Source organism: Jaculus jaculus, chromosome 3, assembly GCF_020740685.1.
Source record: "Jaculus jaculus isolate mJacJac1 chromosome 3, mJacJac1.mat.Y.cur, whole genome shotgun sequence".
Taxonomy (NCBI): domain Eukaryota; kingdom Metazoa; phylum Chordata; class Mammalia; order Rodentia; family Dipodidae; genus Jaculus; species Jaculus jaculus.
In genome coordinates, this window is record NC_059104.1 from 140,869,695 (window position 1) to 140,895,622 (window position 25,928).

Below are 25,928 nucleotides of genomic sequence, written 5' to 3' on the forward strand. Positions count from 1 at the left end.
TACGTATGGTGGCTCACGCCTGTAATCCCAATACTCAGGTGAACTAAGAGGAGTGCCATGGCTTCACGGCCAGTCTGAGCTTTAGGCTAACTGGAAACCCTATCTCAAAACAAATATTATGTTGATAATAAATTAAAATTTAAAGGCAATTTATTGGGATATGCAAATGAGAAAGAATAATGTTCGTTGGAAAATGGATATGATTTTCACTAACTACTGTTACACAGTTTGAGAAATATTCTCTTCAGAGGCTGGAGCTAGGATCCAACTGGTAGAGTGCCTGGTAAGTATGGACTAATGCCATGGGTTTGGTTATCCTCAGTTACATAGCAAGTTTGAGGCCAGCCTGGACTACATAAGATACCAACTCAAAATAAGTAAAAGAAGAAGGAGGATGAGGAGGAGAGAAAGAAGAAAGAAAGAAAGAAAGAAAGAAAGAAGCAAACAAACAAACAAAGAAAAAAATAAGAGGCCATTACTAGAAACTTTCACTTGGATTTTAGCATGTAAATATCTTCTTTACTTATTTTAAAACAAATGTCTTTATTCTCTGCAGTCCAGGCTGGCCTCAAACTCACAAAAATTATCCTACCTCAAATTCTCAAGTGCTGGGATTAAAGGAATAAACCATAAATTCTTTATTAATAGAATTAGAGTGACCCATATAGACATGGCCAATAAGCTAAGGATTAATTCATAGAACAAACCTGGTACAATTATGAGTTAATGGTGAAAAGAAATCCATTTATAACTCCCCCTCCAATGAAAAACTGTATGCACTGGAACCAATAAAGACCATTTTACAGATTTATACTATATGAATAAAACTAAAAATAAAAGTGAATCATAGGGTCTTTCTTACTTAGGACTCCAATAAAAAAGTTAAACCCTTTGGCCCCGAATTAGGAAAAGGCAAATTATGGATTGAATCTGCGTACAAACCAACTAGTCTCCTTTCTTCGTAAACATATGTCACTTATACACACATATCACACTCATTCATGTACATATTATCTTGGACTGTTTTACAGATAACAACCAAGTAACTGTGTCAGATACCACATGGGCACTAGGATGCAAATATGCACTTCAGAGATTGTTATATATAGAGTTTATTAACCTACTGTATCATATCCATGTAGGTGATGAATTAATTGTATTTGGACACTTTTATGATATGACTAGTTATATGTCAGTTTTTTTGAGAACTGAGAGAACACTTCACTCTATGCATTTTATATGTTATGGGATCTCAGATAAAGGATATGTTTCAAGAGCTTCTTTGCTTTCCTTCTCTTTCTGAATTAGGTAACCTATTTTTTAATCCATAACTCATCAGCCAAACCAAAACATATCTGAGAATGAAAAAGGGCACTATTAACAATTGTGCTGGGACAGTCAGTGGTAACTGAACCGGATGATCACCTTGGTTCTAAGGCATCAACCAACTGTGAAGCTGACAAGCCTGAAGGACAAGACAGCCAAAGTCAACCCAGAACTGTGCAATTCCTGTGCTGTGTTTTCAGACGAGTGGGTCCCTGCCTTCCTTCCCAGCATCCTTAGGGTAACAGAACTGGTTTTAACATCATCACACATATGAAGAACTTACTTTTTAATCCTTTCTCCAAAAGAAGCAATTTCCTGCAAGATGTTTTGGACAGTGGAAACAATATCCTGTACCATATAGATTCTCTCAATTAACCCCTTTTTCTCAGATTCCTAGGGAGCATAAAAGCAAGATTTATATTAGCCATCTCATTTTATCATTTCACTTTAAAAATTATGACAAAATGTTATTATATTTTTTTCAACCAATAGAATGATTTTGAAAGATGAGATACACATTTAAATGCTGATTCCAACGGCGAAAAACAAATACTTCCTTCACTTGTCTGGATGCTGCCAATGGCTACCTGAGGAGCAGGCGGTGAGGACAGGCAGGTTCTGAGAACTAGGAGCTTCAGGTCCCTGGGTCACAGAGGTCTACAGTCCCTTCAAATCTTAAATACACAGTAGCCTTCCTATCATTGTGATATTGGAGCTCTGGGAAGGGGAATATCTTCATTATCATGCAGGAGAGAGGGAGAGACCAAGTTCTAGGCTTAGAATTGACTCCCAAACCCCCGAGTCCTTGTCCGTTTCTCAAAGAATTAAAACAATGAAGACTCAGAGAAGACTAAATGTTGGAGGATATACTAGGGTAGAGAGGAAGCATGAAAGCTCCTAAACCAAGAGTTCCTCCCTTCCCACCTGTGATGGGAAGGGATTGAGAAAAATGAAGGGTGAATTTCACATGGGGAAATGTCTTCTTTACATATATAGCCCAGGCCCATGTATGTGAAGTAAGCGTCCAATTAGAGTGAGCCTCACTACCAGGCAAACAAAAGGGACCCTGATTGGTTAATAGATACCCAGGAGGACCACTGACTCAGGAAGGGCCAGCCCACAGGTACTAAACTGAGGAAATGTTGGGGAAGATCTAGGGAGCTGCAGTCGCTGCTGCTGCTTACAGCCATCATGGATGGGCCAGAATCAGACTGGAGTTCTAGCCCTGCCAGGGCAGACAGGGTGGTATCTTTGGCCCATACTTTGCTGACTACTTAAAAAAATAGCTTATGTGTTGCTTATCCATGTCAGCATCAGTTCTGCAGAATGCCCCACAGTCATGGCCAGGCATGTTGGAGATGGGCACAAAATGTATTTCCTAGTACAGTCAAGCTGTTGCATCTTCAAACACATTCCCAACACACAGCAGGCCTAAGGAACATTTCACTCTTCCTGTGGCAAATATCTCAGAAACTGAACACACACTACAAGGAATGTGGGATTGTATGGTACTGTGGGTCACAGCCTATACACATTAGTGTTCAATTTTTATATAAAATGGAATTTAGCATTCTAAGAATATATCCCTACTTTGTATGTGGAATACCTGTAACTATAATGTTATAAGAATAGTTTAGAAATTATTCACACGTCTAAGAAAAGTCCATAGAATAGTACGGTTACATGATTTCTTATATTCTGTAGACTTGACAGTCATTGGAACTTAACACTTGTCTTCTCTATGTCTCTACACTAGCTTCTCTGGGTCCACTGAAGCTATTACAACTGCTGTATGTAAGTCAAGGATTTCTGCACATTTTCTTTCCTATCTAGAATCATAGTTTGGTTAGAATTATGTTAAATTATTTCAGAAGCTCTCAGTGGGAGTACGTTCTTATGATACCCTCCACGCTCCAAAGGAAAAACTTATTTTTCAGCAAGCACCTTTAACCGTGAAACCATCTTACCACCAAAACTCATGTTCATTTTCTTATATTTCCTGCCTCAACAAAATAGAGCTGTGGATGGAGTAAGTGAACAACCACCACATGTTAAGGGTTGCTAGTAAAAGCACTATCATGGCCGAAGGCCATAGCTGTGCCTGTGTTTATGATGCTCCAGTTAAAAGACTACAAGCAAAGCAAAGGTTAGGAAGCTCCTCTGCAGACGTGGGTGTGTCTGTGTGGATGGAAGGGTTTTCCATCTGGTATACATTCGTTTAATCAAGCATTTGTTTAGTGTTCCTTATCCAGCCATTGGACAGAGAAGCAAACATTAAGCTTATTACTTCTTTTGCCAACATCAAATTTGTAACCGTTTTCAGTTTTTACCATTATTTTAAATCATTTTGCCGGGTGATCGTTTTTCAAGTGTTGTGTGAAGAATTAGATGTGCTGCCACAGCCATCTCATTTATCGTCAGCAGCCCTCTGCCCTCTATTCACGAATGATCCCAAAGGTGAAAACCCACCTCTGTCTGCTGCTTAGTATATGCATGCTTACAAAGGAGCATTTGAAGGTGCTGGGGAATTTGACCCAAAGGGCAAAAGTAGCTTCCTCTTTTCAGTAGCGACCACTTGAGGTCAAAACAATTTCTTGGGAAATTGACTCAAATACCCATGCAGCTCAGTTTCATTAAAAACAAACAAACAAACAAACAAAAAAAAAAAACTTCCTATTTTAGGGGCTGGAGAGATGGCTTAGAGGTAAATGGATTTGCCTGCAAAGCCAGAGGATCCCAGTTTGACTCTCCAGGACCCATGTAAGCCAGATGCACAAGGGGGCACATGCATCTGGAGTTTATCTGCATTGGCTGGAGGCCTTGGCCTGCCCATTCTCTCTCTCCCTCCCTCCCTCCTTCCCTCCCTTCCTCTTTCTCAAATAAATAAATAAAATATATTTTTAAAAACTTTTTATTTTAATTGTCTGATCATTTTTCTGTATGAAACAAATAAACACCAAGGTTCTGGCTATGAAAACAGCATGGATCATTTCACCAAACTAATCATGTTTCTGACAATGCCCTTTATATTTTTAATAATCTGATGCTCTAGTAGGAATATTTAGTACCACAGACTAGGCTAAAGGGTTCACTATTTTCTAGGATATAAGAATAATTTATTACCTACTTTTCTATACTTTTCAAAGTAATCAAAATGAGGGCTGAAGAGATGGCGTAGCAGTTAAGTGCTTGCCTGTGAAGCCTAAGGACCCCGGTTCAAGGCTCGATACCCCAGGACCCATGTTAGCCAGATGCACAATGGGATGCACGCGTCTGGAGTTCATTTGCAGTGGCTGGAAGCCCTGGTGTGCCCATTCTCTCCCTCCCTCCCTCCCTCCCTCCCTCCCTCCCTCCCTCCCTCCCTCCCTCTCTCTCTCTCTCTCCCTCCCTTCCTCTCTCCCTGTCTGCAGCTTTCAAATAAATAAATTAAATAAATAAACGTAATCAAAATGAGGAAAATTTTGGGTTCTCAGTTGACAATTTATTATAGTACTCAGATTATAACATTATCTCATTTTTTTGATTTGATTTTTTTTATTTTGAGGTAGAGTCTCACTGTAGCCCAGGCTGAACTGAATTCACTATGTAGTCTCAGAGTTGCCTCGAACTTACAGCAGTCCTCCTATCTGCCTCCCAAGTGCTGGGATTAAAGTTGTGCACCATCATGCCTGACATTCATTTTTATTTTCAACAGCACATTGTTTCAATACAAAACTATGAGTGCTTATTAATATTTTTAAAAAGTTCTTCATGTCACTAGCTATTTTTGTGGGGACATTGGTAGATTAATGACAATGGTACAGATTCATTCTTTATTTGGTTCCTTACTTCTGTTTTATAATCCCATAAAAGGATTATTTCTCAAAAGTATTCCTTTAGTGTAATATTCTCATTTGTAATATTTCATGAATTGTTCATAATCATCTTCATAGTTACAATTTAATGGGAATTAAGTGGACATCCTCACAAATGCCACTCCAGACCATAATGAATTAAGAGATCATTCCTCTGCATGGACTCAAATACTTGAAACTCACAACAAATATGACAAATGGAAAATGTCCTCAATTCTATATATTAAATATTGAAATTTATGGCACCAGGGCAAATTTTTTATATCTATTCACGTGAACTTTCTCTGTTGAACTATTTTCAAGACACTACTTCAAATAAGATATCTGCTTCATTTGGCCATTTAACTAATTTATTCTGAATAATCAATGGCTTCTCTATCTTCTTCTATTTCTAGGCAGAATATATTTATTTATATCCTATTAGAAATTCAAAGATCTTCCCCACAATTTGAACTAATCTAAAGCAAAGTGAGGTCAGCCATGTACTTGGCCCTATCTCTATGTGGTCATTTTCATTTCCAGTTTTCCACATAAAGCTGGAGGGCACTTACAAGACACCGCTGCCAGACTATTTGGATTTTGCAGCCACCATCATCATGAAGAGAACAGGCCTCTATATAAAGTGCTAGCTAGCCTTGAGGATCTGGTTATAGGCATCCAATATCATCTCACATACAGTCAGCATACCAACAACTACGTTTAATAGAGTATCAAACCTTGATTTTTCATTAGCTACAAATCTCTGCATGATTGTTATTTACATACTGAAACTGCATTACAAAAGAATTGTTAAAGTAAAGTTTTATTCAGCACAATAAGTGAAATGAAACCTTTCAACAGTGTGTCAAGCTGGTCTTATCAGCATGATGGCTTAAATTCTGCATATTTTTAGTATGACCTGTCATGTAAGTTCTCATCTTCCCACTCCTCACCATGAATTGGCAACCTTGGGATTTTGTGTCTCTTATATAGCCTTGATAACAGCCATGGGGCAATACTAATATACCATGTTGCTGATGGGGCAAGCTTCTCCATCTGTTCGCGGACAAGAGGAGGCTGACTCTTCTGATAGCTTTATCAGTCATCTTCTGCAACCTTAGCTTCACAATTAACTAGGTACCCAGCTCCTTGGAAGAGTCAGAGAGGCTTGTTAGATGTAACCTTTGGAAGAGTCAGGGATGTTTGTTAGCTGTAACCTGCTTGTCAGAAGTAACATGCTATTATTCCTCGCTAACTATGCATTCATTTTCATGGGTTCCTAGTAAAGGTCATAGAAGGAGCTGAAAGAAAATTGAAAGACTAAGCAATTTGGTCTTGTTTGTTTGAATGGAAATGTTAAATATCACACTTAGCTTTAATTTAATTGGAGAATGTTGATAAAAGGAAAAAAATAACTTCCTGGGGAAACAGGGATACATGATAAATCTAAATCATTCCCCTTAAATTTTAGTGCAGACAGGGATTAGCTCCTTATGAGCATATGCTTCTGTATGAACGGACTAAAATTACTTCATTCTTTGTGACTCCCTTCTCAGAAGCCCTACAAAAGGCATTCACCCATCATGTATGACAGAGGAAATGTGCATCTGGGAGCATGAATCTTAATGATTAGAATTGAGAGCAACTTCTGGTCTCTGAATGGCATTGATAGCCTTCAGCCCATGTGTCTGTGGGTTGATAAAGACGTAGTAGCTTCTATGCTACAACAGAACAACATTTAATGTTCATAGGTGGATGGCTCCTTAGCATCTTCAGCAACCCTCCCATTCTATGGTGGCCTGCTTGGGCTGGTGGACCAGCAGATCAGCTCATGTTGTTCTATCTGACTATGTTCTTAACAGCAATTGTATCAAATACCTCCTCCATGCTAGTAGTGCTTACTTGAGGGAAAATAGATGCTTGTAGGGAAAGAACATGGCCTCAGGTATGCAACAACATCAAATCATCATTTACCCTGACCCAGGAAAGGAGCAAGATCTTAGACTTCATGATAAGATTCTGGCCATCACAAGTCCAGCAAAATGGCTGAAAAGTAGACTCAAGTTCCATGGATTTTGAGAAGCCTATTCAATGTGCCAATCTACACTACCTACTTTCTGTTCTCTTATTTCACATATTTCTACCCTTCAGTCATCTAGTGGAACAAATTCACTTTTTCACTAAAAAAGTACCCTTTAAATCACAAATATGTCCATGGACATATTACATATCCTTCAGTACCAGTATTTTTGTTTATAGGAATCCAGGGTTCAGAGAAGTTAAGAAACTTTTTCTATGTTCACAGTGTTTTACATTCACATGCATGTGACAGTGAACTTAATCCCAGGGCTAGTAATTTCTAACAAAGTGTCCACTCCATGAGAAGGAGAATCTTGAGTTGTGATGAGCACATTATTCATTTGAAAGGCATTTCTTTTTTCTTTTTAACATTTTTTTTCTCTTGGTCTGTGTGAGGTTTTGTTCTCTCTCTTGTTTCCATATAGTATGTAATTTGAGATACTTTTTCCTGTTATATATTCCTAATTCTTCATAGCATTATTATGCCCAATTTTCATAAGAATATATGTCATATTATGCCTTTTGAAATATCTGAGAAAAAAGCAAGACGAAAAATAAGACGGAAGTAGAAAAACTAAAAAATCATAAGACACATGAACTTTTCAGACTATACATGAAACGGGTTTATCGATATAGTAGCCAGTTTCCTTTCATGCTCTGCACTGCAAAATTTATGTTTTAAAATAAGATATAGCATTTCATGGATGTTTAAGATACTATCAGCATAACAATGAATAATGTACATAGCCTTTCACATCATTTTTCACATTTTTAGGAAATTAAGGTATGTGTATCTCACTATAGAAGAGTGTCAAGTCTACTGGTCCTATCGTGCCCTTTTCAAGTATTTTAGCTCACTTGTGTTGCTATAACAAAATAGATGAGGGAAGAGACTTATAAACAGGTTTGTTTAGCTCGTTGCTGGAAAGTTTAAATAGCATGGCACCGGCAACCTGGTGAGCACCCTTGCCCGTGTCACTAGTATGTGGGGCTCCCTCAGTTTAAAATAATCACCCTCAGAAGCACTCAGTAGTAATTACTTTCTTGGATGTGGTATCCTAACACAATGACTTCCCATTAGACTGTACATTTTAAAAGCTACATCTTTAACATCACCACATGGTGAACCAGATCTTGAACCTTTGGGGATATAATTAAACCACATTCAAACTACTGTAGTGATCATGACAGCTTTTTACCCTGTGAGTCCCAGTTGCGTTTCTGGAAACTGAGGCTCATCATTCTTATTGGCTGGGTGCATTCAAACTTATGTACATTAATTACCAGTGTGCTCTAAGTCTTCATTAATATTAGCCCTTTCCCTTTCAAGCAGGTGAAAAGGCAGAGGAGCACCAACTTTTTGTCTTGTTTAAAGAACACTTGGTGGTGTGGCAACAGAGATGGCTCAGCAGTTAAGGTGCTTGTCTGCTAAGGGTAATGAGTGAAGTACAATTCTCCAGTACCCACATATGCCAGATGCAGAAGGTGGCTCATACATCTGGAGTTCATTTGCAGTGGCCAGAGACCCTGGCATGCCCATTCTCTCCGAACCTCTCTCTCTCTCTCTATCTCTGTCCCCTTCTGTCTTTATCTCTCTCAAATAAATAAATAATTTTTTAAAAAAATTGTTTATTTTTATTTATTTTTCAAAGTGACATACAGAGAGAGAAAGAGGGAAGGAGGGAGGGAGGGAGAGAGAGAGAGAGAGAAGAGAGAGAGAGAGAGAGGGAGAGAATGGGCACACCAGAGCCTCCAGCCACTGGAAACAAACTCCAGATGCATGTGCCCCTTGTGCATCTGAATAATGTGGGTCCTGGGGAACTGAGCCTCGAACTGGGGTGTTTAGGCTTCACAGGCAAGCGCTTAAAGGCTAAACCACCTCTCCAGCTCAATAAAATGTTTAAACAAAAAAGAATACTGAGGCTAATTTAGGTTTCATAAGGAAGAGTCTTGCAGAATGTCTCCTCATGTTGCCCTCAGTGGTAGGAAGATCATCTGGCATCTTGCTCTATTTCCTGCTGTCTATATTTACATATTTCATATTGAACCAGGGAAAGTGGTGACAACAGTTTAGCAAACACAACATTACATCTGCTGCTGACACCAAATTGCCTAGGAAAAGCAAGAGTGATTCATTCAGGAAGACAGAATGCCGGCTCTGCGGGCTTATAGTTTCCCTGAACATGGAGGCTTCTACTCTATACAGGAATCATGTTAGAAAATAGTAAGAGCCATTGGTTTAACTGCATAAATGCTCAACTGATCACATGGTAACAGTGATACTTAACATTTGTTTATAAACCTGAGAAAGCACAGAGGTCTAAATGAAATCCTTTATTACTTAAAGGTTACTTTACGTTTGAGCATACATCACAAATTCTAGAAAAAAATGAACATATGGACATTTCAAATCTATAATTCAAATTTTATATGATTTATTTGCTTATTTGTGCCCTCTAAAGAATGAGAGCCATTGATAGTAAGTGAAATAATGATAAACCCCAAGTTTTATCCTAACATTGTATATTATAGAAAGACATATATAAGATCACCAGTTTTAAATTGTCCTTCTTTTTATAAAGCATCCTAAGGACTGAGTCCTTGAGCTAAGCTTTATATGCAGTTGAAGTAAAGGCTACTAATGTGTCTGTGGTGCACCATAGCTGCTCCTATTCCCCGGCCCCCCCCACAAAAGCAGAATAAATCAGGTAAGACTTTTCTCCCTTAAGGCTTTGTTGCCTACCCATGTTTCCAGTTAAAACTGCACTGTAGGTGCAATAAAGTAGCTTGGAGCCTCTGGGAGAGAATTAATACCAGCAAAATGAATTTACAACTGAGAATTAATTATGTAATCAGTATGTTACTTTAAATCTTTGCTGTATGTTCTGGTTTAGAAAATTTCTCATTTGTCTCTTAATTATCTAAGCAAAACCAGAGAGGTAGTCCTGCAAATTGACCCTATGAGGAAAGAACTGCTTTTGACATGCTTAGAAATCGAGTGGTATTTGTTATTGGATGTGTTCGAGTTCCAAAAGAATCAATACAATTTTTTTTTTAGCTCAAGTAATCCCTGTAATGTCATCCACCCAGACTGAAAATGGAAACTTATGACTTTAGACTACATGAATATGTTTGGTCTGCTTCATTCTGTTGAATATTGAAAGCTTACAATTTGAAAACTTGACAAATTGTAAACATTAGAATTAGATTGAGAGGCTTTTAACATTAAAAAAGAAAAACCTCCGGATATGTCATAACAAGGGCAGGAAGTAACATTTATGCTATGTGAGAGTTAAAATTATTCTTTGGGAATACTGGCTAGATGAACTGTCTTCAATAGTTCTTCCCACGAGGCACTGTGTGAACATGTGGTGCAGTGTGTGTGTGTGTGTGTGTGCACGCACGCGTGCGCGTGCACACACACACATACAGTCAGTTCATGGCGCCTGCTATTGAGATAGCAATTTCTGAAGAGTGTTCTGTCTCAAACAGTTCCTTTACTTTGGGTAAATGAGTATAAGCAGATTGCTTGGATTGGGAATCAGTATCATTTCTATGTGGCTTTTTTGCAGCTCCAATCATCTGACCATTTCATAGAGCACAGGACACAGGGGCATGACACCAGTGATCTGCATGTGCTTCTGCCTTGAAACAGGAATCTGGTGTGGTACCATATGAAGGATGAAAGAAGCAAGCAAAAGGCTTAAGCAACAATATCATGAACAATACTCTCCAAATACTCAATTGAGGAAATAGCAACAATTTAGAAAAATCTACCTTTGGAACTAACACCTTGACTACACTCATTTCATGAACAGTTTCTCTGTGCCACCTAATGAATCGTGGTTCCTCTCACGGTAACTGCTGTAGATATACAATAAGCCAGTTGTTGATGAGGTTATATGTGTCTTTTAGCTTTCTCCAATGGGAGATAAAGGAAAGCAGGAAGAAATACAATTGTGGGATTAAGAAGTAATACATATCAGCACAGCCAATCTCCACTGCATTTACTTTCCAACTACGCAATGTCCACATAGAACTTTGTCCACAGGTGACTTATCCAGCACCGCAGTCTTATGTTTGCACACCTCATGTGTGGGCTCAATCATAAGGCCTTTAAGTTTTTTAATATATTTTATTTATTTATTTATGAGAGAGAGAGAGAGAGAGAAAGAGAGAGGAAAAAAAGAGAATGGGCACATCAGGTCCTCCAGCCACTGGAAACTAACTCCAGGCACATGTGCCACCTTGTGCATCTGGGTTATGTGGGTACTAGGGAATCAAACCTGAGTCCTTAGGCTTTGCAAGCAAGCACTATAACTACTGAGCCAATTTTCTAGCCTACGGCTTTTATATAGAGAAAAAAATCAGTGCTGCTGGCAATCTATCAGAAGGATGAAACAATAAATGAATGGATGACATGCTTTCTTCAAATCAAGGTAACAAATGTTAAAAGATTTAGGGAAGAAAATGTGGATTTGATATTACCACTAATTGGATAAAGATTTTTCAAATGTGTTAACTTTTTAAACTAAGGTTTGTTAATTTGTACATAGGGGAAATAATAGCCAATGTGATGGTATGAATTAAAAGCCCATGAGTTGTGAACATTCTTACAGCACTAATACTCTCATAAATTTGATTGTTTCAATAATTCATACTAAGTTCTTGTTTTAATTTACTACTCTTTCAGTTATTTTAGTTATTTATTACTGTCTGTTCCTTCAGCAAAAAAGTGACATTTCTACTTCTTTTCAATTATATTATAAATTACCTACCAATTAGCTTATAAATCTTCAAACAACTGTCTTGTAAATTTCAGGGACAATTAGGTCACAGGGTGGAATACAATGAGACAGACTGGGTTTCATTAGGAAAGGCAAAAGCAAACCAGCCACAACCCTCAGAAAAATGACCAGAGGAAACATTGCGGAAGAAGAGGCAGAAAATAAATTTAAGAGCCAGAGGAGAAGAGGAGTACTGTGCACCACTGCCTTCTGGACAGGACATAACCTTTGTACTCAGGAACTCACAGCAGCTGTGCTTACCTGCGTAAGACCTACACAAGACTGATCCTGTCAACATTCTGTCATGGTTTGGAAAGGATCTCTCCATGGTTCACCCCTCCGTGAGGAACTACTTGCAGTTCAGAGCTTCTCCGAGAAGGAAAGTCATTGCTTCAGTAGCGCTGATACTGGTATATTCCTATGCTCCACTAGACAGTGTCCCCTCGCCCCCACCATGGGCTCATACAAGCAACCATAACTAAATTAAATGAGTTAAAAAAAATGATGTGAAAGTAGGCATGATCTACTTTGGAAGAAGATGGGGTATAGCAGGAATTGGAGGGGGCTGAGAGGGTAATGGAGGTGAATGTAATCCATATACACTATTTACATGTATGACATTGTAAATAAGAACATAAAACATATAAATCAATTATATGCCAATACACCAATACAAAATAATTAAGAGAGTAAAATTCAGAAATGTAAAGGAAAAATAAAAATTAATCAGGGAGATAATGTATGTTATGCCAGTGTGTGAACTGGGAGACAATGCCTAGTGCACTCTATTTTAGCTTCATGTAATAATTTTAGAAACTGGGAAATGAAACATCTTGATATAACTTCAAGTACTAAAATAACAGAGGTTATGACTTGATTCATTTTAGGTAGTAATGTTAGCTTACAGAAGTCTAGATAATTCATGAGATTTATTATATTGTATGACATATTTTACAATTTGTGAAAAGAACCTATCAGGTATAATATTTATAATACACACTTTAAAAAGATCTACAAGTCCCAGGGATATCATTCAGTGTGGTAATAAGCAAGGTACCCTGAATAATGCTCCAAGGGGCTAGGTTAATAACATTGTTAAATTATTTCTAAAGGTAATGTAGTCCAAACCCTTTTAAGAATATAGGTTTGATTTTTAAAAAGGAAATGTATGCAAGATAATATATCAAAGAAGTCTAGAACTCAGGAATTCAGTCTGTTCTGAGTCAAAACAGGCATACATTGGTCATTAAGAACTGGCTGCAATCCATGTACAACTAAAATCTTGGAAGTAGATGGGATGGTAAAAATTTTAGCAATTAAATAACTGTATCAATAAAAACCATGTTAAATCAAATTTCCAGAGAGCTTAAATCTGAATGACCATTAACTTTATTCTCCAGAAAACTATCCATATTCAGGTCCTCTGTGATATGCCCAGAATTTAGGCTAGATATGCTCTAAAAGTATAATTGTGTGTGTGTACATGTATTTACTCATGTAAATTCACACACACACACACACACACACACACACACGCACTCACACACTTTTTAAACTATAACCTGTACTGCTTGTGCTAGAATTAAAAAAAAAAAAAAAAAACTAACTGAGCAACTTCCATGTATTGGACTCTTTTAAGACACAAAGGGGGAAAAAAAAGTAAGTAAAATGGCTCTCTACAGTATATTATCAAACATTGTTCCTCCATACCCAACAGTTTTCTTAAGTTAGAATAACAAGACCTAGCCCCCACCCCCCAATCTCTCCCTCTTTCTCTTTCTCTCAGAAATACAAGGAATGATAAGACTGGACACCTCATTCAAAGGATACTGAAGGCAAACTCTAAACACCTCATGTGCTTCTCCCTCTGTTAAGCCTCATGAGTACATGAATCTGTTTGGAGGATGGAATATCATCTTTAAGAAAAAATAATTTTATATTTCTTAAATGGTAAGACTGATGGCTTAAGGTAGGCATAAGAATAAATGATAACATTAACTTTTTAAAGCAGGAAATATATATGTACTGTTCAGTTATAATTTTTCAATGAATAAAAAACAACTGTTTTAGAAATTATTTTTGTCTTCCTTAAAGGAAAATATCCACTGATTTTTATATCCATAACTGAATAAAAGAGTGATCTCTTTTCATAAACACTACTAGGAAGTGCATCCTCATTGATGATCCTAAGAAAAGAATTCATTCAAGTCCTAAGACAGCCTAGTTATTAACAAGTCAACTCATACTACAAACATCAGAGTAGCTTTTTTTCTTCTGATAGCAATTAGTGGTATATATTTTTTCTTTCGTTACATGTCCTTATGATTCCTTCTTCCCAATGTTAATAGTTAATGCTGAAATATTCTATGTAAGTGATTGTTGGGCTGGAAGAAGAAAGAAACTCTACTGAAAGTATTCATACCTTCAGCAATGAAAACAAGATATTATTGTCTTGCATGACCTTTTCTAAGCATGGGATACAGCATTTTACACAATAGTTTCTTGGTTCATGCTTCAATTACTGACCTTTACTGTGTAGAAAATTAATGCAATTTTCATTGTAATCCATCCGTACAAATAAGGTCCACACGGAAGGATTCCACATATGGAATCTAATACAAATAGGAAATGTCAACTGATTACTGTTGGCTGAACTTAGCCATTATCTGTTTGTTCTGGGGTCCCTAGAAAACTATACTTGTAACAAGCAATTTCTTCCATGGGCCATCTGGTATAAGAAAGAAGGACTTTCTCTCTTCAAAGTTTAGTCTGTATGTTTCATTTCTTAAAAGTGAAAAATCTAGTTACTTGAACGATTTATGCTATCACAAAAGCAAAGAAGGCAAAATTGTGGAGTCCAATTGATTTCTGTGACAGACTCCTACCATGTACTTTGAACAATGAGAAGAAGCAAGTTAATAGAGTGATGTCATTTCACAACTCTATTCAAGACAATAAAAGTATGACAGAACACAGGCCATGTCTGTGAATTAGAAACAGGAGGAAGAGGGGAATGCATTTATTTCCCCCCACACAAGAAAGCTGAGCCAAGGGACCAAGGAAAGCTTTTATCTTCTAGCCAAAGTGATGACATTCAGTGGGAAGGGGTATTGGCAATTAAGGAATGTCACTTCAAAATGGATAGAGTAGGAAGGAATTTCTTTCCTCTTCTGGTTTGCATGGGATAGCTATGTATTTATAATTTATAAGCAATTACTATTTGCCTGGGTATGTTACAGATCCCACAGGCATGGACTGTCACTGCTAACACATAGCAGAAGCCATGGGGCTCACTGAAGATCATTCGGACAGCCTATTGCGGTGTGCAGTTATCCAAGCACTATTTAGCCAGGTCTTAATCATATTGTCGTGCTGGAGGCTGCTACCCATGCAGAAGAAATGAATCTTTGTAACACAGGTAAGGTTACTCCCTCAAGAAGCCTTCATGATGATCTTCAAGTTTAACAAAAGCAGCTCAACAAACCTCCAAAAGAATAAAAAATGAAATGATTTGTGCAAAAACTAAAAACTATATCAGTCTTCCTTTGCAATAGAAAGATATGTCCATCTGAAGTGATATAAATAGAAATATTTTTAAAGTTTAGATTCTTGCTTTAGAATATCTCCTTTAGAAATATGAAACTGAAAATAAAACATCATGGTTGTACTTAGACTTTTAAAAGGGCACTGTGGTAGTTCGAATAGATGGCCCCCAATATATTCAGTGTTTGATTACAGTCTGTAATTTAGATCTGCAGCCACCTGGCTGGAGGAGGTGTCACTGGATGGATCTTAAGAGTCCAGCCTTAAGGTATGGGGGTGAATTTAAAATTCCAGTGCAAAGATAATGAAAAGCACCTAGTTCCACCTGGAGTTCCTGAAGGGTGCTGTGTGGCTTTTGACTTGTGGCTTCTCTCTCTGCTTGGACCTGTGAAAGCAGGACCAGCTTCTTCTGCCATTATGGAACTTCCCCTTGATCTATAACCTGAAATATATACCTTCTTCTATAACTATGTCTGGTCTGGAAGTTCATCTCAGCCAACCTGAAACTGTCTGCTACAGGTACATTGAAATGCCTTAATAGAAAATCTCAGTAATAAACTTGTCCTGGATTGAGTGAGGGAAGCTCTAGTGCCAAGCCTCTTCATATAGAACAGGCTGAAAAAATTATTTTATGTCAATCAACATTAGGGTGAAGGTAACAATTTCTAGCCTATGTCTATGGACAATGATGTTAGATCCTTGTCAATCATTCTTGCTCTGAAGAGCTTGAAGTACAGCACAAATGGCTCCCATCTCCTGACCACTGGGTAGCTCCCAAGGAACCCAGTGACAGATGAATCTGGACAAACCTCTGGTTTGGGCTCTATGGCCTGATCATGTGTCCTGAGAAAAACATAGCATCATGTCTTCCTATGCAGCCCTTTTTGGTGGGTTGGAAGGTGAGACAGTGTCTTACTTGGTAGCCTAGGCTGGCCTCAAACCACAATTCTCCTGTCTTGGCCTCTCATCTTAAGTGCTAGGATTTTGTGGACACTTATCTCAACTGCCTCTTATTGGAAGTTTTCATTAGTAAACATGCTAAAGATGTCTTGTTTCAAATATCCCTCTAGGGCGAATGAGGGTCCTCTTCTAGAAGTGACTCATTTAAAGAGACTTGGGTGAACAAAAAGAAATCTGCTTCACATTTTGAGCTTTGGTTTATAAAATTCAAAATTTTCCTAGTGTGATATAATAAGAAATATATATATTTGGTATTTGTTCTTGGCTGTTGGCCAGAACTCCTAAAGCTTTTGGAATTGGCTATGTGATAAGAGTGGTAGGAGTATGTTTTGTTATATTTAGTTTTGTCCCCAGCTCCTAAAATAGTTCCAGATCTAGAAAGGTAGGAGAGCACCTTTTGTTAACAAGAAGCCTCTTTCAATCACATCCAAGTTTGGGTTAATGAGACATCTTTTGGGAAACCCCTAAGATTACAGTGGTAGTTGCCAGGGTAACAAACCACACTATTAAGTTGAAATTTGCAGGCACACCTTCCCCAAACGGAAGGAGGCACACTCCTATGTCATTACTAACCACTGACTGAATCAATTTTCTTGACATAGTGAACCCTCCACATGCAATTCAACAGAAGCACAAAAGGTGTCTGGAGGCTTCTGGGTAGTTGAGTACAGAAAATTCCTGAGAAATGATTGGAGCTCCATACTCTGCACCCTGACTGCTCCTGTGCATCATTTACAACTGGATGATCCCAAGTGCTACCCTTTACATTAACCCAGTGAAGAGAACAAAAGTTTCCCTGAGTTTAATGAGCCCTTCCAGCAAATTACCAAACCTCAGACAGAGTCATGTGAACCCCAAATCATATTGGTACATGATCATTTAGGACAAGTGTTTCAGCCTTGCAACTATTAGCTCATATTTAAATGATTTAATTTAAATAATTTAATTCTACTTGAGGTTTTTTGGTCAAATACTACTTTTGGTCAAAACATTAAGTACTGTAGTTTATTAAACCATGACTCAACAATCAATGAGTTTATAACTCAGGAGCTATTCATGTCTATTAACCAAAAAAGAAGTTGTGATGGTATCACATCTATTGTACAAGCATATATAGATTTCCTTTTAAAATCTATTATATATTCTTATTTCCCTACTAATAATCATCTTACCCAACAAATAAGACTTACTTTGTAATCTGCCCCTCTGCTTCAAATGGGCAAAACCATCTGGTTCACTCAATTAATTTTAAGGCTCTTTGTGCCATATAGTCAGTCTTTGAATAAATTTCCATTCGATGTGCATTTATATTGTGAACTCACTCTCAAAGCTGTCCCCTTTGTCCTTTCTCTCCCATCAGCCTCCTATATGCCACCACCACTAGCCCCAAACACCCACAGGTTTTAGGAGACTGGAAGTCCATTAAACTCAAAGCATCATATTTGGCACTTTGCTTTTTTCATTTAGTTCCAGAAGGTTTGCCTGAGCGTAATGACAACAAAAGCGACAGATTTGAGAGATTCTCCCAAGAGAAGAAACAGGACAGATGTACACAGACATAGAGCTGAAAACGCTGCCAGCAACAGCTGGGAAAGTGACAGGCTCGGAAGTGGGTGACCACCCCATGGTGAAGATGTGAACCTAAAGGAGCAGTAATCTTCCTGATTTACTTGTGACTTGCCACATCACCTTTTACCTACAAAGAGGAAAGACAGTCTTGCCTTGCATCCAGAGCAAGGCCTATTAGGAGTATGCTTAGAACATTTCAGTTATTGCTTGTGGTTTTTAACTGTCCTGCATTACCATTGGTTAAAAAAAAAAATCTTAGAAAGGGTCCAGATACCACACCAGTTTTTAATTATTACCTGTTAATTAAGAAAAAAAATCCTTGTAGGATAGGAAAGGCAAATTGTCATTACTGTTATGTTAAAAAGGCAAACAGAAATTATAGCTGATCTACTTTAAATATAGAGATGATTTTTCTAACTTAGAGTATATTGCTGTCCTATTCTCTCTGTCATGCTGAAATAACAAAACAGACACAACCTGGGAGAGAACAATCTGTCATCATTAGTGTCCTATTCAGACTCCCTCGTGAGAATACTCACCTTGTCATCTTCCTCTTCCTCCTCTTCTATGTCTGTGCTCTCCTACAAGGAAACCCCAAAACTAGTTAGCTGACAAGGCCAACACAAATGAAACTCATACCTATTTTTAAGCTTCCACAAAAAACTGAAACATTCATATTCTTAAAATTCATTACAGTTGCTTATAAAGTTACATTTTGAAAGTTTTAAATGGTGTGGCAAGACTAAAAACAATATGTACAACATAGATAAAACTGTTAGCTATAAATGAAACTATTAGGTGAGTGTTCTTTGAAGGCATCCTGCTTCTAGAATGTATCACCAAGTGGTACTTTGTGTAAACAGTTTTGTTCTTGTTCTGATAAATGAACCAATCATGATGTCAAGACTGAGCATACTAAACCCATCGTAATAATGACCACTCTTTCCCTATGGACCCATTACTGACACGTTACACAGTAGAAAATACATTTATCTGAATACAGTTATTCTTAAGAATATGTTTCTGATTTCTATGTGGTGTTATTGCTTTGCCTGGGCTCTGAGGCTGGAGGAGCTGGGCAGAGAGGGAAACTTGAGGCTCTGATAAAGACTATCTGGGTGTCTGGCTTTAGAGCAGGTGCTGAGACTCCTGCTGTGTTGCTAATGGGCTGCTTCGGGTCAGATTAGAACTCTTCCTTACTTAACAGGCAAATCTTTAATCATATAATTGCAATGTCTAAAAGTGAGCATCAATTGCTACAGCATAGGCTTAGTTAAGTAGCTGGGAAAGAAAGTTCAGCATGAGGAAACCAGGGTCTACTTTCAACCTGAATACTTACCCCTTTACCTAACAAAAGTGAGAATCTGACTGGCTGTACACTATGGTTCCAGCAGCAAAAACCATGTTTGTCAACATTATGCAACTAAAAGAACATGACTCTGAAGTGACCAGAGCACTCTGCTCCACTTCATGTAATCACTGAGCAGTCACCTAGAAACTTCTCCAAGGCCGGCTGTTCCTTACCCCTGGGAACCCTCAAAATGTTTAGGTAGCAGTCTGGGCAACACTGACCCTTTAGGGAACTGTCCTATTCACCATTGCATTGCATATGTCTCAGGAAAGCCAGCAGTTAAACCACACATAATGAAAGCATGATACAGGATTAACACCGTGTATAAGGAAAATTATAAGTTATCAACTTGAGACATGATTCCAGCTTGGTTTGTCTCTGTGACTTTGGGCCCATCTTTGCATGCTGAACTTACACTCCCCCCTTCATAAAATGAACACAGGAGCTCTCATCATCTTCATAGATATGTTATCAAGATTGGTCAATGACTGAATGTCACAAAAATTGAAAAGGTCCTAAGTATGCAAACTTACATTCATATGTATGATATGCATACCTACATGCATGTATATGCATACACATGCACACATAAATGTACCTGCTATAAGCAGACATCATATACCTACCAGACAAAATAAAATCTGATTAAACTTTGAAAAGTATTAGTTGACAGCATTTGTCATTAGATGATTTCCTGCAAAGATTTTCCTCAGTTGTGTTTCTACAAAACCTAGACCCGAACATATATCTTAATCTTAAATCCATATATTTATTAGTGGGTTCTATAGTCTTACTGATATATGTCCATAACAACTACATTAAATAATCAAACCAAGAACATGATAATATTTTGAAACTGTCTGAGGTTCTCTTCTCACATTCTCTCTCCATTCTAAATAAAACTAGATACATACTTTAAATTTCCATTGTTTCAAAGACAAATTTTTGAAATGAAAAAGAAGAAAAATATGATAATCCCATGTGTGATTGACCATTTTAGAAAAAAAATCAAGTATGAAAACTGCAGATTTTGGTGGTCTTAAATACGATTCTTTTCATTCCTTTTAGAGTTATAATAATAATAATAATTATTATTATTGATACACAGAGAGAAAGAGAGTGAAAGACAGAATGGGAGCATCAGGGACATTTAGCAGCTGTGAACGAACTCCAGATGCATGTGCCCCTTTGTGCACATGTGCAACATTGCACACTTGCATCACTGTGCATCTGGCTACATGGCACCTGGAGACTTGAACATGCATTCTTAGCTTTTGCAGGCAAGTGCCTTAACTGCTAAGCCATCTCTCCAACCCAACCATGATAATTTTTATTTAATTTTTTGACAGTTTTTTGTATGTAAAAAATCTATTTTAATCATAGTCTCCTTGTCTCCCTCTTTCACTCCATACTTCTTCTAATGCACCCTTTCTCCCTCCAAATAGTCCCTCTAATATGTTTTATTAATTATAAATCTTATGATAAATCTTATGATACAAGGCTATACTGTTATATCCTGTCTCCCTCACTTCTGTTCCACTGATGACTCTCCTCAGTGGTGTTATTGGTGTACACAGTGAGGTCATGGATCCATCCCTCAGTTCTGTGGATGGGAGAAAATGCCTCAAGATACTCCTTCCCACCCTGGGGCTCTTATTATCTTTCCTCCTCCTCGTTCACAATGTTCCCTGAGCCTTTATAGGTATTTTATAAGACTACTAATGGTAAGGTCTATGTAATTTCTGATTTGAGGCATGTTGAGTGTCCTCAATGTTTATCACCATCTCCCTGGAGCTGGTTGTTAGGCTAGCGGTGAGAGCAGCACTCTTGTTTAGATAATCACTAACTCAGTAAGATGATTCTTAAGTCAGGGGTACCAAGACTCTATCTATAGCTAGTCTACAAATACTGGTCAATTTTAACAGAAAAAAATATATATACCCTCTGGTATGCGATGTGGGGAATAGGGTGGCTTTTGAGAAGGGGCTGGGCCTTGGTTGTGTGTCCTTTCATAACACTGAAACTTTGAAAATTATGAGAAAGATTGGGTCACTTTAGAATAGAAGGGCACCCTCACCAATCTCCTCAAAACCTCTTGAGCCTTCAGGATAGGAAAACACAGTTCACCTTGCCCATCTGTAAAATACTAAGCCTGTTTCCAGAGAGTTCTGTAAGGGCCTGGAGAGATTCAAGGAACTCAAAGGGTTTTCTCCAGTGCATTAGAAGGTTATTCACAGGAACACTATGGGGATGGTGTTCAGATGGAATATGATAGTTAAGGTGTTGTCAACGTGTTCTGTTTAGTAATCCACAGAAATCCCTTTCAGGTGGGTCTCTGAGGTTGCTTCCAGGAAGGATTAACTGAAAGAGGAAGTCCTTCCCCCAGAGTGAGCCCTTCCCCCAGAGTGGGCGGCCCCTCTCAGAGGGGGACTTTATATAAGGAACCTCTGGGTGAAAAGAGCCCCTTCCTTCTTCCCACTTGGCTGCCAGAGCTGCTTGCTGCCTTCCAGTGAGGATTGAAGACCAGCCTGGACTGAAGATCAGCATCAACTGAAGACCCACGTGGATGAAAATCCAGCGGCTCCTCAGGAAGCCTCCAGGCCTTCAGTGCCAGATTGGGACTGCTGAGGCATCTGGCCATGCGGACTGAGCACCTACCAGATTTTTTGATTCTCAGCCCTGCAACTGCTGTTAGACTACTGTAAAGTAGTTCAATAAATTCCCTTTTTAATATAATTTACTCTAGCAGGTCTGTTCCTCTAGAGAACCCTGACTAATACAGATTTGATCATGGACAAGTATGGAAGTTGGTAAGTGAAAGGATGAATGACAACCATGAACCAGAGCACTCCTCTCATACTAGTGTATGAGCTTGGACTCAGAAGCATATGATGTCACAACAGGAAAATGTAAACTACGCCTAATGAAGACGTGCTCTGAAAACTGTGTGTATGTACGCATGCATATATGCCTGTGTGTGTGTGTGTATGTGTGTGTGTGTGTGTTTGTGTAGGGCTTCTCCCATGACAAAGTGGACACAATTTGAGCATGTTGTTATTTAATTATTATTATCCCAGCATTCAAGAGGAAATTGGCAGAATTCTGGGAACCTGTGCTTACCTGGCTGTCCTGGGTGCTGCCAGCCTTGCCTTTCACAGGACTGAGGAAATTGTAGACAAACACCAGCAACAATGCTAGGGGAATCATGTAGAGTTCAAAATTCCAGACAGTGACTAGAAATACCTAAGAGGAAGAGAGACCAGACCCTGTGATTGATGGACAAAACAATAGAGGAGGAGTGGCACATTCCTAAGATTTCACATGAAGAGATTAAACTTAGGAAAAGTTCCCCCCAAAGTGCCCAGGTGCATGCGTGTGCCTGTGCACACACAATCAGCAAACTCCACTCTAGAAAAAGTGGAAGGAGAGCACAGCATGACTTGGGAGGTCATACTTTGGAACACTGAGAGTATCTTCCTACCTTTGAACTTCATTGTTATGTCAGCCCTATTGATTTTGTTTTTTCCCCCATTGGATGTTATATTTCAGAAATGAGAGAAATCAGGGCTGGAGAGATGGCTTACCAGTTAAGACATATGCCTGCAAAGCCCAAGAATCTAGGTTTCTTTTCCCAGTACCCATGTAAGGGAATTCATTTGCAGAAGCTAGAGGGCCTGACATGTCCATTCTCTCTCTCCCTCATAAACAAATAAATAAATAAATAAATAAATAAAAATAATATATTTTAAAATATTTTAAAGAAATAAGAGAAATCAGTATGGAAAAATATAAGGTCAGCAAAATCCAGGTTATGAGTGAAAGTTATTTGAACTAGGAATGTGATTACTTTAAAACAAATTTTTTTTTGGTTCATTTTTATTTATTTTAGGGCAACAGAGAGAGAGAGAGAGAGAGAGAGAGAAAGAATGGGCATGCCAGGGCCTCCAGACACTGAAAACGAACTTAAGATGTGTGTGCCCCCTTGCACATCTGGCTAACGTGGGCCTTGGGGAATCAAGCCTCGAAGTGAGGTGCTTAGGCTTCACAGGCAAGTGCTTAACTGCAAAACCATCTCTTCAGCAAATGAGAAGTTTTTAAACTGGCTGTCTGGGCTGGAGAGAGTGCTCGGTGGTTAAAGGCACTTAGTTGCAAATCCGGGCAGCCTGAGTTTGACTCACCAGTACCCACATAAAGCCAGATGCTCAAAGTAGCACATACACCTAGAATAAGCTTTCAGGGGCAAGAGGCCTGGCATGCCCATTCACATTCCCATTCCTCTCTCTCACTCTTCCAAATAAATAACTAAATAGATACATATTTTAAATTTGCTCTCAATATAAGAGAGCATAAATATTTTAGACACAACTTTCATGTTTCTGAATTCTCTTTAAGAATCTTAAAAGGTGCCAATTAGCAGATTTTAGGGCCATAAGCAAATGATCAGCTAATATTGACAACATGAAACAAGGTATGTGCATTCATGCCCTGGATCTACCAGCCCCTGAAAGGTGTGCACTTTGTTACCAAAGGACAAGTGAGAGCTGGAAGTTAGAAAGCAAGTGCCTAAACCACAATAGCCCACAAGATGAGCTCCCTCCGTGAACTCACTGGTTAGGAAAACTAAGATGAGAACACCTGACATGTAGGACATGAGGCAGAACTGCGATCCAAGTAAATTACTTCTAAACTTGATTCTCCTTTTCTTTGTAGCCTCAAATGCAATCTAAAATATGAAACTTGCTGATGTGGAAGTATCAGCTACCAGTCAGTAAAAAAGTCACCATTTCACACATTAACTTATATCATGAAGGTTGTTGCATCTTAAATGTAGAAACTTCCTTTTCGAAAGTAAGATTATTGCATTGCTGAACGCTTGTGTTTTAACTTTTTAAAACTTTATTTCTGAAACTATTTCATGTTTCTTACTTTTTAAAGTTTGGTTACTATATAAGCAAATTGCTTCTTCCATTGTATTTTTCAAATCTGGTTATAATTTGCATGTAAAGAAATAATTTGAATATATTCTTATTTTAGAATAGCAATCTTACTGATTTTCATTCTTTGTTTCAAAAACCTTTGTAGTTCATTCTTCTGACATTTCTAAGATTATTTCTAAGTTACCTGAACTATAAATAAGAACTTTTCTCTTTTTTTTTCTAATGTTTATAACTAATTTTTTTTCTTGTTATTTTGATTGCCCCTGCAAAGTAATATAAATAGAGCTGTTGAAAGGATATCACTGTCTGATTCCTAACTCTAATGATCGTTATCATCATGTTTCATTTTCCTGTCATTAGGCATGATGCTGGCTTTTAGTTTCAGTAATATAAATCACATGCCATTAAGAATATACACACAAACCATTCACTGTAATACTGGAAAATTCAGGCAGAGGTATTCATTTTGTTACTCATAAGAACTTTCAAATATTTTCAAAGAACTTTTTTTTCATCTGTTTGGCATTTTATGAAAATGTTTAAGTGATAATATGTCTATGAATTTTAATAAGGTATTATTTTGATTATTATTTTTAAAATCAGGAAAGGATGGTAGCTAATCAATAATACTTTTGGTATCTTCTGAAGTAAAACGGGGGATTTTGTCCTTATTTTAATATACTGATGAGGTCTATTTTACCTAAGTACCACAGATTGAAAGGACCTCTTTTGTGGTGAAATATTTTCTTCACTCCAGTTTAAGATTTTTAATATATTGTTGTACTGTATTAACACACAAAGAAATTCTGCATCGGTACCAAGGGCATAAGTGCATGTTGTTTTAATTTCTTATTTCCAAGTTTTGCTACTAGGATCATTTTGACATGATGCCAAAGGTTTATCTACCCTTTATTCCACATAAACTTATTACTGAGTATTATTAGATTATAATCAAGTATACAACCATTTAACAAATACTTCCCCAAGCATTGATACATATTTTTATATTTTTTAAAATATTTATTTATTTGAGAGAGAGAAAGAGGCAGGGAAATGAGAAAATGGGCTGCCATGGTCTCCAACCACTGCAATAAATGACTGCATGAATGTGCCACTTTCGGCAACTGGATTTATGTGAGTACTGGGGATTCAAATCCGGGTCCTCAGGCATTGCAGGCAAGTGCCTTAACTGCTATGGTTCACTCCAGACTGCATTGAGACTCTGCAATAAGCTTGTAATCATATTTCTTCCTGACACACTTATTATATTTTCACTTTTAAAAAATAAGACATACTAAGGCTGAAGATAAAGCTCAGTGGATCAAGAACTTGTCATGAAAGTCTGTGTACCTGAACTTACATACCCAGAACCCAAGGAACAAGCCAGGAAGTGTAGAAGGTACCTGCAAGCCCAGTGTGCCTGTGGTGAGGTGGTAGACAGAGACAGGAGAATGGCCCCAGAAACGTGGTGACTGCAGCAGTGAAGAATTAGAGACGCCGCCTCATTCAAGACACCCTTGGTCATTCTGTGTCCCTTAGGGAT

The 25,928-nt window shown here is 38.0% G+C and overlaps 1 protein-coding gene across 3 annotated transcripts in view; it reads right to left on the reverse strand.

Annotated features, from left to right (window-relative positions):
* The window catches only part of Mctp2 (multiple C2 and transmembrane domain containing 2), a 248,963-nt gene that overhangs the window by 19,189 nt on the left and 203,846 nt on the right, over positions 1–25,928 (reverse strand). For all 3 annotated transcript variants that reach the window (XM_004658162.2, XM_045146215.1, XM_045146216.1), the window contains 3 exons: positions 22,569–22,691; positions 18,637–18,678; positions 1,610–1,719 (listed from right to left, as the gene is read on the reverse strand). In XM_004658162.2, the coding sequence (XP_004658219.1) occupies positions 1,610–1,719; positions 18,637–18,678; positions 22,569–22,691 (275 nt within the window). The remainder of the gene's footprint in view (positions 1–1,609; positions 1,720–18,636; positions 18,679–22,568; positions 22,692–25,928) is intronic.